At 46.6% G+C, this 14153-nt stretch overlaps 1 protein-coding gene across 8 annotated transcripts in view; it reads right to left on the minus strand.

The window, feature by feature from the left end:
• Positions 1-14153, minus strand: part of FEZ1 (fasciculation and elongation protein zeta 1) — a 162836-nt gene that overhangs the window by 51387 nt on the left and 97296 nt on the right. For all 8 annotated transcript variants that reach the window (XM_044996817.1, XM_044996818.1, XM_044996816.1 and 5 more), the window contains one exon: positions 10223-10391. In XM_044996817.1, the coding sequence (XP_044852752.1) occupies positions 10223-10391 (169 nt within the window). The remainder of the gene's footprint in view (positions 1-10222; positions 10392-14153) is intronic.

A 14153-nucleotide genomic window follows, 5' to 3' on the forward strand; every position in this document is an offset into this window, starting at 1 on the left:
AATACCTGAGAATGGCTAGATAGAAATGCCAATTTGGGTAATTAAATTGGTTCTTTGACATCCCTCCTGTAATTTCCACTTGATATAAATTAATTCTAATTCCTGCTGAAAAATGTTGTGCAAAGTTGCTGCATGCTGTTAAAAAGATGTTTTTTCTGCATTTCAGAGACAACTGCATTTCAGTAGTGATGAAATAACATACATACGTATATATATATATATATATATATATGTAAAAGTTTGTAAGGTGCTTTGGTATCCTTCTGAATCAAAAGAAGTGAGTAAACTTTTCAAAAGCACTTAGGGGCTAGATCTTGAAAAGGAGTTACATGTTGCAAACACCTAACTCCTATGCAGGCCCCCCATATAATGCCTGGGAAGAGTTTGGCACCTAAGAATGAGATCCTCAGCCACCAGGAAGCTGAGCATACAGCCAGCTAAACTAGCCCGCAGCAAAATGTGGAGCAAAGGGGAGGGGTTTAGAGCCCAGATTCACAGATTTATTTAGGCACCTATCTCTGCTGAGGAGTCTCAGCTATAAACACTCTTCAATAGCGTGACCAACCCCCACTTACAATTGTATATGCTGGGCTGAGTTTCTCTCAATCTCTCCTGTTGAAGCAATAATTACATATTCATTGGGAGAGAGAAAGAAAGTGAGAGATTAACTCGATATTCTGGTGGCTAGGCACTCATGGGAGATGTGGGAGAATCAGGTTCATGTCCCTGGTCTACTAAATGTTCAATTATTTACACAAAGTGAAACAGCTCCAGCAGGAGAGATTGAGACTACTGTAGCATATGCAGTAGCCTAGTGCTTAGGGTCCTTTACTAGTGAAAGGGATCTAGGTTCAGTTTCTTGCTTTAGAACAGGGGGTTTGAATCTGACTCCTGCATAAGTACCCTACTTGTTGGGTATCACACACACAGGGCCCCAGGTAATCCTGACCAGTTTACCTCAATCTCAGAGGTAGCTAGAAAAGTAACTGGAATTTACCTCACCATTCTGAGGAAAGATTTGTTTAATACAGAGCAATAATCATGTATATGGATGAGGTTCAAGTCACCTGAGTATATTTCAATACATTTTTATTTTCAGTCAGTTTTTAATGGCCTGTAAGAATATCGCTTAAATATAGAATCATAGAATCTCAGGGTTGGAAGGGACCTCAGGAGGTCATCTAGTCCAACCCCCTGCTCAAAGCAGGACCAAACCCAACTAAATCATCCCAGCCAGGGCTTTGTCAAGCCTGACCTTAAAAACCTCTAAGGAAGGAGATTCCACCACCTCCTTAGGTAACCCATTCCAGTGCTTCACCACCCTACTAGTGAAAAAGTTTTTCCTAATGTCCAACCTAAACCTCCCCCTCTGCAACTTGAGACCATTACTCCTTGTTCTGTCATCTTCTACCACTGAGAACAGTCTAGATCCATCCTCTTTGGAACCCCCTTTCAGGTAGATGAAAACAGCTATCAAATCCCCCCTCAATCTTCTCTTCTGCAGGCTAAACAATCTCAGTTCCCTCAGCCTCTCCTCGTAAGTCATGTGCTCCAGCCCCCTAATCATTTTTGTTGCCCTCCGCTGGACTCTCTCCAATTTATCCACATCCTTCTTGTAATGTGGGGCCCAAAACTGGACACAGTACTCCAAATGAGGCCTCACCAGTGCTGAATAGAGGGGAATGATCACATCCCTCGATCTGCTGGAAATGCCCCTACTTATACAACCCAAAATGCCATTAGCCTTCTTGGCAACAAGGGCACACTGTTGACTCATATTCAGCTTCTCGTCCACCATAACCCCTAGGTCCCTTTCTGCAGAACTGCTGCCCAGCCATTTGGTCCCTAGTCTATAGCAGTGCATGGGATTCTTCCGTCCTAAATGCAGGACTCTGCACTTGTCCTTGTTGAACCTCATCATATTTCTTTTGGCCCAATCCTCTAATTTGGCTAGGTCCCTCTGTATCCTATCCCTACCCTCCAGCGTATCAACCACTCCTCCCAGTTTAGTGTAATCTGCAAACTTGCTAAGGGTGCAGTCCACACCATCCTCCAGATCGTTAATGAAGATATTGAACAAAACCGGCCCCAGCACCGACCCTATGATAACATGCTGTATAGGACAGGATGTAATATGCAGCAACACATAGCAGGAACACATCACACTGCTGTGTGCACGGGTGTCATCTCAAACACCATGTCCAATTAAAGTTCTCAGGCCTGATTTTCAAAGCCCTGAATGGAATTGGCCCTACTTATCTGAAAGACATCCTCTCTCTCCCTGCACGATTGTAACCATCCCTAACAGCTACACTGCAGTGCAATAATAAAACTATGATCACTTGTGGAGGCTTGTGGCTGTGGCAGACAGAATTTTCACCACAGCTGGACTAAGGAACTCACTGCCAGCTAAAATAACAATGACCATGGACATTTATGACATAAGAGCTAATTGCATACCTCCCTCTTTGCCTAAGCTTTCTCACTCATCCCCTTCTATATTTAAAATGCAACCCCCCCACACCTAACTCTTGGTCTTTCATCAGCCAGGAAGAAGGGCAATATCATGGTTGTGGTTTTCTACTCTTGGGAAGTGCTTAGTTACTATAGTGACTGTACTGAAAAACTGCCTAGACAGATGGTGTACGTTTGACATAAAGGATGTATCCCTGGTTGTGGCAAATACATTTTTCTAATGGCCAAAGTGTACTTTTTTTAACTTTCCTCTTTCTCAAGAATTGATGAACTGGTGTTTACTCAACTTTATACAATAAATAAATAAATCACCCACCCTCATGCAGAGACAGGACATGAGCAATTGTATGGCGTCCAGCTTTATGGCTAGAAATCAGGAGGTTAGAGGGGTGACACATGAAAAAACCCAGTTTCTGACCACTTTTACTGGTTAGCTAATTTCTCAGGTTTTGGAGTCAATAACACAGTAAAGATGCATGTTGTCAGTTGACAGACCAGTCTGCTTGTTTTTGGTTATCCTATGACAGGAGTGGTTGTACAGGCGGGTGTGCAGGAAGGTTGCCTGAGTGCCTTTTTCCAGGCTGTGCCACTCAGCTGTTTTTTCTTCCTCCACTCTGATTGGCCAACCGTTTTTACTTTGCTGGTTGGTGAGCCACCTTCTCTTTCTTCTTTTTTTTTAAAACTCCACTGATTGGCTGACTGTAGGGTTTTGTTGTTGTTTTTGCTCTTAGGGCTGTAGGGGGAACTAAACTCATTTTCTGCCCTGGCCAGCAAAATGACGCAGGCTTCTCCTGTCCTATGAACAATGCTTTATTGTCTAATTTTTTAATAAAAATATAACCCTGACTCTGACTTCCAGGCTTTCTAACATTTGTGTTGACTTTCTAATTTATTATTTCAAAATGAAATATCAAAAATGGAGACAAAATATGACATCAGCCATAAAGAAATCCATGATCCTATATCAACGTCTTTTCAGAAAAAAAGTTTTATAAAACATCTTAAAGTAGTTTCACTTTCCAACCAAACTCTTTCTCTTTCTGTTCATATACCTATTGATAGACATAACTATCGATAAAAAGGTGTTGCCACCACCCTACACCTATTTAGCATTCCAACATTAGCCCTCTTAACACACCTTTCCACTGGAAGTTCATGGTAGCTTGTGTAGCGATGTGAGACTCATCCCTGCGGCACTTCCTGCTGGTCTCTCAGGGAATTAGCTTCCAGCCTCCAGAGCACCTTCTGTCAGCCAGTGTCTCGCTACCGCTGGGCCCCTGTGTCCCTCCCAGACTCTGGTGCCCCTTTCCACTGGGTGCTGCCACCTGGCAGTAACCCCTCAGTCTCTGAGTCTCCCCCCTTCCAGGGGAACCCCCACCCCATATCCCCACCTCACCTCAGTATATGGCTACTGCCTAGTCCCTATCTAGCCCCCATTCACTGGTGCAGACTGCAGTATCTAAGCCACTCATCACAGGCAAGGGAGGTTTGGACCTGCTGCCTCTGCCTACCCTTGGGCTGCCCCCTACAACCCCAGTACCTATTCGGCCTTATACTAGCCCAGCAGCCTGGGGGTTTCCAGGCTGGAGCTCCTCAGCTTCTCTGGCCTTCTCCCAGCCTTGCTCCACCTCAGGTACTCAGGTATGCTCCCCCGCAGCCAGGCCCCTCCCTCACAAAGGCAAGAGAGAGTGTCTGTCTTCTCCTAGCCCACTGCCTTCTTATAAGGGCCAGCTGGCCCTTGATTGGGGCATGGCCACAGCTGAGGCTGCTTCCCCAAGCAGTCTGGGCTGCTTACCTCCAGCCACAGCCCTCTCCTGGGCTATTCTAAGCCCTTTATAACAGGAGCGGGTGACCCCCCGCTACAGCTTGTTATTCAGCATCATTCTGTAGTCCTTGTCAGATTCATGGGTTTCCAAGATACAGTTCACATTCTATAAATTTGACTTAGATTCATTATTCCTAGATGTATGACATTGCATTTTGTAATACTGAATGAGGAATCATGGCTTTAATATGTGTTTTCAATTGTCACCATTTGGATTGTTAAGTAGTTGCTGAGTGAATGTAAATCCCTAATAACGCTGGTGTTTCACTTCTGGAACATTTTAACTAATAGTTTTACAACATAGGCAGTTTTTCTAGATTACCTACTATATTGAGCATTCAGTTTGTTAGTTTATTTGGTTATTTTTTGTATTTGAGGTCTTAAAGGAGTGTTACAATCATCAATGAACTCTTACAGTTCCCCTATGAGAAAGTAATTATTATCTCTTTTTAGAGATGAGTAAAATGAGGCCCCAAAAAGCAACTTCTTTCTCCCTTTCTTTTTTTTAAATGAGAGTTCAGAGAGGACTTTTGTTGATGCTCTTTTATTTTCTTTTTACTATAGTGATCTATCACCTCTAGTAGAATCATAGAATATCATGGTTGGAAGGGACCCCAGGAAGTCATCTAGTCCAAACTCCTGATCAAAGCAGGATCAATCCCCAACTAAATCATCCCAGCAAGAGCTTTGTCAAGCCTGACCTTAAAAATCTCTAAGGAAGGAGATTCCACCACCTCCCTAGGTAACCCAGTTCAGTGCTTCATCACCTTCCTAGTGAAAATGTTTTTCCTAATATCCAACCTAAACCTCCCCCTCTGCAACTTGAGACCATTACTCCTTGTTCTGTCATCTGCTACTACTGAGAACAGTCTAGATCCATCCTCTTTGGAACCCCCTTTCAAGTAGCTGAAAGCAGCTTCAAATCCCACCTCATTCTTCTCGTCTGCAGACTAAATAATCCCAGTTCCCTCAGCCTCTCCTCATAAGTCATGTGCTCCAGGCTCCCAATCATTTTTTTTGCCCTCCGCTGGACTCTTTCCAATTTTTCCACGTCTCTTCTGTAGTGGAGCGTCCAAAACTGGATGCAATACTCCAGATGTGACCTCACCAGTGCCGAACAGAGGGGAATAATCACTTCCCTTGATCTGCTGGCAATGCTGCTATGTATACAGCCCAAAATGCCGTTAGCCTTCTGGGCAACAAGGGCACACTGTTGACTCATATCCAGCTTCTTGTCCACTGTAACCCCTAGGTCCTTTTCTGCAGAACTGCTGCCTAGCCATTCGGTCCCTAGTCTGTAGCAGTGCATGGGATTCTTCCATCCTAAGTGCAGGACTCTGCACTTGTCCTTGTTGAATCTCATCAGATTACTTTTGGCCCAATCCTCCAGGGCCGCCCAGAGGATTCAGGGGGCCTGGGGCAAAGCAATTTCGGGGGCCCCTTCCATAAAAAAATTGCAATACTATATTCTCGTGGGGGTCTCTCCGGGGCCCGGGCAAACTGCCCCACTTGCTCCCCCCCACGAGCAGCCCTGGGAAAAATAAACCTTCCGCATCTTGACACAAACCCAGTTTTGAGAAAACTTCTTTACAAGGTTCTCAGAATCAGCTAGTGCTAAAAGCTACTAAAGCTCATTAAAAGGGTTGGACAAATATTTTCTGTCAAAACTTTTTTTTGATCGAAAACTAGGGGTTTTTAAAAAGCAGAAAAAAATCACGGACAATGTTTACTTTCCTTCAAAATTTGTTGTGGTTTTTTTAATTGAAAAGCTGAAATTAGTCTGCCAAAACCTGAATATGGTTTGGGGTTTCAGAAGTGTGTGGCCAAATATTTGCTGCTTGCTGTGTTTGATTGTTTAAAGAAACAATAAAAAATTCTACTTAAAAAAAAATCCAAAACTTTAGAACCACCTCAGCTTGTGACCAAACGCCTGAGCCCATCCAGTCAGAGATTTTTCCAGGTTTCTGATACTCTGCTGGCTTCCTTGACTCATATCTGTCTCTATAACTTTGGGTTCATTTAGGTTAGAACATAAGAACTGGGTCAAACCAAAGGTCCATCCAGCCCAGTATCCAGTCTACCAACAATGGCCAATGCCAAGTGCCCCAGAGGAAGTGAACCTAACAGGTAATGATCAAGTGATCTCTCCCCTGCCATCCATCTCCACCCTCTGACAAACAGAGGCTAGGGACACCATTCGTTACCCATCCTGGCTAACAGCCATTAATGGACTTAACCTCCATGCATTTATCTGTTTCCTAGAGACTGGCTCCATGGGGTCCCTCACAAACTGGAGACGGTTACTGTGGGTTTGTCTTTAGTACAGACTATGTACATACTCCACGAACTGAGCATTTGAGCTTGTTCCAGAATCTAGGATGAGCCTATGTTGTGAAAACTGACATGCTCAAAATAGCACATGCATGTGAATGGACACAGGGTGTTAACATTAAATTAACCCAGGGGAGGGGGTCGCACTCAGAGGTTTGCTATGTGAAAGGAGTCACCAGGCCAAAGTTTGAGAACCACTGAATTAACCCCTCTGAAGCCTCAGGGAATGCAGGCGGGAGGTCTCCCTTGGTAGGGTCGGGAAGGAGGTAGGTGGTGTAGGATATTGCTCTTCTCATGTGGATCCCTCCCCCAGTGGCTAATTTTAAATGAAGCTACCCTCCCCTGACATGAATCTCCCTATGGCGCTGAAATTAAATGTAGACTATAATTTGCCATTTGAGAAGTGAAAGGGATGGTAGCCCTAATGGAAAAGTTAACAGCTTGGCTCTTCTGCAAGCCTCAAACTGCTGAACGAGCTTTAGGGTAGGGAAGGCTGTGCCTCCCAAACAGCCTGACCCTGCCCCCTATCTGACCCCCCCACTTCCTGCCCCCAACTGCCCACCCCCCTCAGAATCCCCAACCCATCCTGCTCCTTGCCCCCTCACCGTCCCCCAGAGACCCCACCCCACCCCCGGACCCCATCCCTGCTCCCTGTCCCCTGACTGTCCCGACCCCTATCCACCCCCCTGTTGAGTCCTGACAGACCCCTGGAAGGCCCACAAGCCAACCCCCCACATACCCTGTCCCCTGACTGCCCCCCCAACCTCTGCCCCCCCTGTCCCCTGACTGTCCCTGGGACTCCCTGCCCCTTATCCAACCCCCCCGGCCCCAGCCCCTTACCCCCGGTTCCTCCCTCACCCGAAGCCTCAGCGCGTCGTATCCAGAAGCTTCCCTCGACAGCTGCAGCGTGGCTCAGGCGGGGCTCCTGAGGTCCTCCCTGCTCAGAGCCACATGGTAACGGGGGTGGGGCTGCGAGCTCCAGCGGGGCCTGAGTTCCCTCCGCTTGGCCTGGAGCTCGCAGCCCCACCCCCTTACCATGCGGCTCTGAGCGGGGCGGAGCTCAGGGTCCCCGCCGGAGCCAAGCTGTGCCGCTGTTCAGGGACGCTGCTGGATGTGCTGAGGCTCCAGGAGAGGGGCGGAGATGGGGGTCAGGCCGGGGCTGGGGCAGGAGCCTCACCCATTCTCTTGGGAGCCCCTGCGGAGCCCGGGGCCTGGGGCAAATTCCCCACTTGCCCCCCCTTCTGGGTAGCCCTGCAATCCTCTAATTTGTCTAGGTCCCTCTATATACTATCCCTACCCTCCAGCGTATCTACCACTCCTCCCAGTTTAGCGTCATCTGCAAACTTGCTGAGGGTGCAGTCGACACCATCCTCCAGATCATTAATGAAGATATTGAACAAAACTGGCCCCAGGACCAACCCTTGGGGCACTCCACTGGATACTGGCTGCCAACTAGACATGGAGCCATTGATCACTAACCTTTGAGCCTGAGGATCTAGCCAGCTTTTTATCCACCTTATAGACCATTCATCCAGCCCATACTTCTTTAACTTGCTGCAAAGAATATTGTGGGAGACTGTATCAAAAGCTTTGCTAAAGTCAAGGAATAACACATCCACTGCTTTCCCCTCATCCACAGAGCCAGTTATCTCATCATAGAAGGCAATTAGGTTAGTCAGGCATGACTTGCCCTTGGTGAATCCATGCTGACTGTTCCTGATCACTTTCCTCCCCTCAAAGTGCTTCAAAATTGATTCCTTGAGGACCTGCTCCATGATTTTTCCAGGGACTGTGGTGAGGCTGATTGACCTGTAGTTCCCGGTATCCTCCTTCTTCCTTTTTTTAAAGATGGGCACTACATTACCCTTTTCCAGTCATCCAGGACCTCCCCCAATTGCCATGAGTTTTCAAAGATAATGGCCAATGACTCTTCAATCACATCCACTAACTCCTTTACCACCCTCGGATGCAGCGCATCCGGCCCCATGGACTTGTGCTCATTCAGCTTCTCTAAATAGTCCTGAATCACTTCTTTCTCCACAGATGGCTGGTCACCTCCTCCCCATACAGTGCAGTAGTCTGGGAGCTGACCTTGTTTGTGCAGACAGAGGCAAAAAAAGCATTGAGTACATTAGCTTTTTCCACATCGTCTGTCACTAGGTTGCCTCCCCCATTCAGTAAGGGGCCCACACTTTCCCTGACCTTCTTCTTGTTGCTAACATACCTGTAGAAACCCTTCTTGTTACTCTTAACAGCCCTTGCTAGCTGCAACTCCAATTGTGATTTGGCCTTCCTGATTTCACTCCTGCATGCCTGAGCAATATTTTTATACTCTTCCTTGGTCATTTGTCCAAGCTTTCACTTTTTCTAAGCTTCTTTTTTGTGTTTAAGATCAGCAAGGATTTCACTGTTAAGCCAAGCTGATCGCCTGCCATAGTCACTATTCTTTCTACACATTGAGATGGTTTGTTCTTGCAAGCTCAATAAAGATTCTTTAAAATACAGCCAGCTCTCCTGGACTCCTGTCCCCCTCCCAGGGGATCCTGCCCATCAATTTCCTGAGGGAGTCAAATCTGCTCTTCTGAAGTTCAAGGTCCATATTCTGCTGCTCTCCTTTCTTCCTTGTGTCAGGATCCTGAACTAGACCATCTCATGATCACTGCTTCCCAGGTTCCCATCTACTTTTGCTTCCCCTACTAATTCTTCCCTGTTTGTGAGCAGCAGGTCAAGAAGAGCTCTGCTCCTGGTCAGTTCCTCCAGCACTTGCACCTGGAAATTGTCCCCTACGCTTTCCAAAAACTTCCTAGATTGTCTGTGCACTGCTGTATTGCTCTCCCAGCACACATCTGGGTGATTGAAGTCCCCCATGAGAACCAGGGCCTGTGATCTAGTAACTTCTGTTGGTTGCCTGAAGAATGCCTCAGCCACCTCATCCCCCTGGTCAGGTGGTCAACAGCAGACTCCCACCATGACATCACCCTTGTTGCTCACACTTCTAAATTTAATCCAGAGACTCTCAGGTTTTTCTGCAGTTTCATACTGGAACTTTGAGCAATCATACTGCTCTCTTACATACAGTGCAACTCCCCCACCTTTTCTGCCTTGCCTGTCCTTCCTGAACAGTTTATATCCATCCAGGACAGTGCTCCAGTCATGTGCCCCACCAAGTCTCTGTTAATCCAATCACATCATAATTCTTTGACTGTACCAGGACTTCCAGTTCTCCCTGCTTGTTTCCCAGGCTTCTTCCATTTGTGTATAGGCACTTTAGATAACTCGCTGATCATCCTGCTTTCTCAGTATGAGGCAGGAGTCGTTCCCTCTTGTGCTCTCCTGCTCATGCTTCCTCCTGGTATCCCAGTAACCAAACTCTATCTTAGCAGATCTAACTAGCACACTCGACAATAGAATTATAGGGAGAGGTCCATGCAATATGGATGAAAGAGACATTTATTCAAACAAGACTTAAAATACCTTGTATTATAACACCAACTGCGAGAACTGAATAGTATCCTAGTGAAAACATGAACAGCCTCAACTTTCCTAAGCCCCAAACTGAAGTCTCCCTCTGCCCTTCCCACATGTCCTCACCTTCATAGGACCAATTGTTGTTAAAGGTTTGTGTCAAAATCTGCATCTCCTGCAACAGGACTGAATCAGCCTGAGAAGAAGTTTCTCCTCCATCATCTTCCTCCAAGATCTCCTCTTCCTCTTCAGGATCTGGGGAATTCTGCATCATCTCCTCAATTTCTTCAATTACCTGATAAGATAATATGAATGTCAGCCACTGAATTGTATTTTAATGGCCAATAGCTGGATTCAGCACTAACAAATCATTGCTGACACTATGTAAATACCATGCTTTCAGAACAATAGCTGGAGAACTCCTGCATATAGTACTATAAAGGGTATTAACTGCATTTTAAACTTCAGATAATACTGTGTAAGCAATTCTCAGCAATATTTGTGAACATATACGTATGGTATGCAAGCAGACCAGGGTATCCTTCAGAATACGGAAATGCAGCCCAAGAGAAGTCAATCATAAGAAACATAAACCAAAACTGTCAAATTTTCAGAAGTGCTCAGCACCCAGCAGTCCCATGGGAATCACTGGAATTAGGAGAGCTCCCCTCCTCCCATTCAGATTTGCAGAAACTGCAAGCCTGGGCTAGTATTTTAGCTTGTCTCCAAAAGCCCTGCTTGTCCAAATTATCCCTTAACTATGTGGTGTTTTATTTTATTAATTAATGGGTGGCTGAATGCACGCAACATGGCTGCAATTAGCTCAGTTAAATTTTGGGGTAACACTCTCCTCAATTCCAGGGTAACAGGGAGAGGAAGGGAAACTTCTTCCCACAGTCTCTGATGGGTTGTGAAAATGTAAAAGACCCTGAGCCAGGTTGGAGAGGGAATTCTGCTCACCTTGGCTCAGTGTGTGGGGAACAAAAGGCCACCCCAGTGGGGTAGGGGATCGATACTCCTCCACCTCACCCCAGAGAAGCTGAGGTTAAACCGCTGGAGTCCACAAGCCCCAAGCTCTGAGGACGCGGAGCAGAAAATGGAATTTGACTATGGGGTTTAAGGAATTTCTCCTGCTGTGAACCCTCTGCTGTTAAAACAGGGCATGGCTGAGAACCACTTCAGAGGAAGGCAAGGTGCTCTACATGATTTCTCTCTTTGGTCCAAAGAATTGATCGTGTATTACTTCCAGGGAGGCTGGGGAACCCTGGAGGGACAAAGGAACATCATACACATGCCCTAGAAACCAGGTGGGAGGTAAATCAGGTCTCAAGTTCACACCCAAGTGATATTGGGTAATAAGGGTAAGCAGCGGCATGTGACAGCTCTGCCTGATAGATTCTAAAGAGAAATATGATACTGGATAGCTGTCAAATGAGACGATGTATGCTGGCTTGCTAGCAGAATGTTTATTACCTGAATAGTTGAAATGTGAAAGTATGAAAGGTCCTGGCAGAAATGCCATCCAGGAAATAAACTAATGGGTTCCTCTAGGCTTCTCGTCAAGAGCCCTAGTTACACTCACTTCTTTACATGGAGATGTGACAGATATAGCAATTTCCTTCCTATCCTTGAGAGACCCGATTGAATTAAGTTTAAGTATCTTCGAGCTCCATTGTTTTAAATTAATAGTTTATGTATAGGGCTCCATGTCTGTCACGGAGGTCACGGATTCTGTGACTTTCTGTAACCTCTGTGACTTCTGCAGGGCCCAGTGTGCCCAGGGCCACCCAAGCAGCTGGCTCTGGGACCAGCTGCTCAGGTGGCCCTCAGAACAGCCACACCAGCTGCTGCTGGAGTGGCCCCAGGGACAACCACACCAGCTGCTACTCTGGCGACCCAGGCAGCGGTTCCCGGGGGGCTGGCCAGAACAGCCATGACCTTGGCCCTGGGTGGCCACCAGAGGCAGCCGAGGTCCATGGCCCTGGGCAGCAGTCACCAGGTGCATGCCATGGTCCCTAGCTGTCGGGAGCAACTGCGGTCCATGGCCCTGGGCAGTGGTCCCCGGCCAGACAGCTGGATAAGCTGTGGTCTGCAGCCCCGGGCAGCAGACCCCGGCCAACTGGCTGGATCAGCCACGGTCCCTCCCAGCACCCCTGCAAGATTTAATCACAGGTATTTTTAGTATAAGTCATGGACAGGCCACAGGCGGTGAATTTTTATTGCCCATGACCTGTTCATGACTTTTACTAAAAATACCTGTGACTAAATCCTAGCCTTATTTATCTATAATCATAGTGTTCTACTCCATGGGGGAGAGCTACCAGACCTCCTCCAGGAACTACCAACAGTGGGTGGTGATTAAGGCAAATCAGCCAGTTTGTAAACACCCCCTCCCCCCGTGAGGTACCTCATCATGGGGAGGGTCACATTTACAAACTGGACTCTGCAGAGCTGAACAGAGAAAGACAGGACTTTTGGATAAATAGCCTGAGTTTAAACTGGCTCTGGGCTTCCTTCTGAGCCAGAAAATGGACTGGACCATTCGTCCAAGAGGGGATTCCAATCCCTGCAGAAGGGTTGGAAGGATTTGGCCTACGAAGGCCCCATAAGAATGATGGGTGACTTCTGGTAAGCTGTTAGCATGCATTTAGAAACTTTCATTATTTTCATTATGTTTTCTCTGTAATCCTTTCACTTTAAGAATAAATGTGCTTGCTTACCAAGAGCTGTGTGTAATTTATAACTGTGGGCCATTATACTATTCATAGCCTATTTAGGCAGTCTGACTTGCTGGGAATATCACAGTGTAGGCAGGTAACTGTGCAGCCTGGAAAACTCCTGGGCATGACCAAGCGCAACATGGGTCTCTGCCCAAGAGAGGTGACAGCCGCAGAATGAGGAACCTAGAGCAGGTACCCTCGAGGGACCATAGAGGGAAATATAGATGCAGTAACTCTGAACTGTGACACCAAAGTCTCTAATGACGTCTTTCTAGTCGAAGCCCAGAATCAGCTCTCCATCCTTATCCTCCTTTACCTGTCAACCATCTGCAACACAGTTGAACATACTCTTTTTCTTGAAATCTTGTCCTCCATTAGCTTCCATGACTGTTCTCTCCTGGTTCTCCTCCTACCTCTATAATTGCTCCTTCCATGGGGAGTCCTTTGGAGATTCCTCCTCATCTGCCCTCCAACTTTTTGAGGGAGTTGCAAATGGCTGTGTCCTTGGTCACCTTTTCTTCTCCCTCTACACCTTATCTCTGGGTAATCCACAAATACAAATTCAACTATCCCCTCTATGCTGACTACTCACAGATCTACCTCTCTACTCCACATCTGTCTCCTTCTAGCCAAGTTAAAATCTCAGTGTGTCTCTGTGATATCTCCTTATGGATGTCTATACACCAGGTCAAGCTAAACATGGCTAAAACAGAACTCTTACTCTACCCCCCCAGCCCCAACCTCCTACCTCCTTTCTCATTCACTGTGAATAACACCACCATCCTGTCTTCACTCAGCCCAATAACCTGTGTGCCACCTTCCACTCGGACCTCACATTCAGGTAATGTCTAAGTCTTGCTGATTCTTTCTAGAAAACATCGCTAAAGTACGGCCTTTCTTATCCATTCACACAACTAAAACTTTCATCCAGGTTCTCAACATCTTGAGTCTCAGTTAGTGCAACATCTTTCTCTCTGGTCTTGAGAAATGTTTTGTCTCCAAGGGCGGCAATCATTTTTGGTTCTTTCCCCTGAGGAGACTGGTAGAGCAAAAAGCAAACAAACCAGTGGACCAGACCAGCTGAGCTATGTGGTGCCCCCCAACCCAGGTGCTGATTTGGTGTCTCTGCAAGTTGGTGCCCAAGGCAGCTGTCCTGATTACCAGCCCCAAGGCCAGCCATTTAACAGCGAGAGTAATTAACCATTGGAACAACTTAGTGTCATGCTGGATTTTCTATCACTGGCAATTTTATGTTCTGGGAATTATTTTGGGCAACTTTCCTGGCCTGTGTTATCCAGGAGGTCTGACAAGATGATCACAATGATCCCTTCTGGCCT

The sequence above is a fragment of the Mauremys mutica genome, chromosome 22, assembly GCF_020497125.1.
Source record: "Mauremys mutica isolate MM-2020 ecotype Southern chromosome 22, ASM2049712v1, whole genome shotgun sequence".
Lineage (NCBI taxonomy): Eukaryota > Metazoa > Chordata > Testudines > Geoemydidae > Mauremys > Mauremys mutica.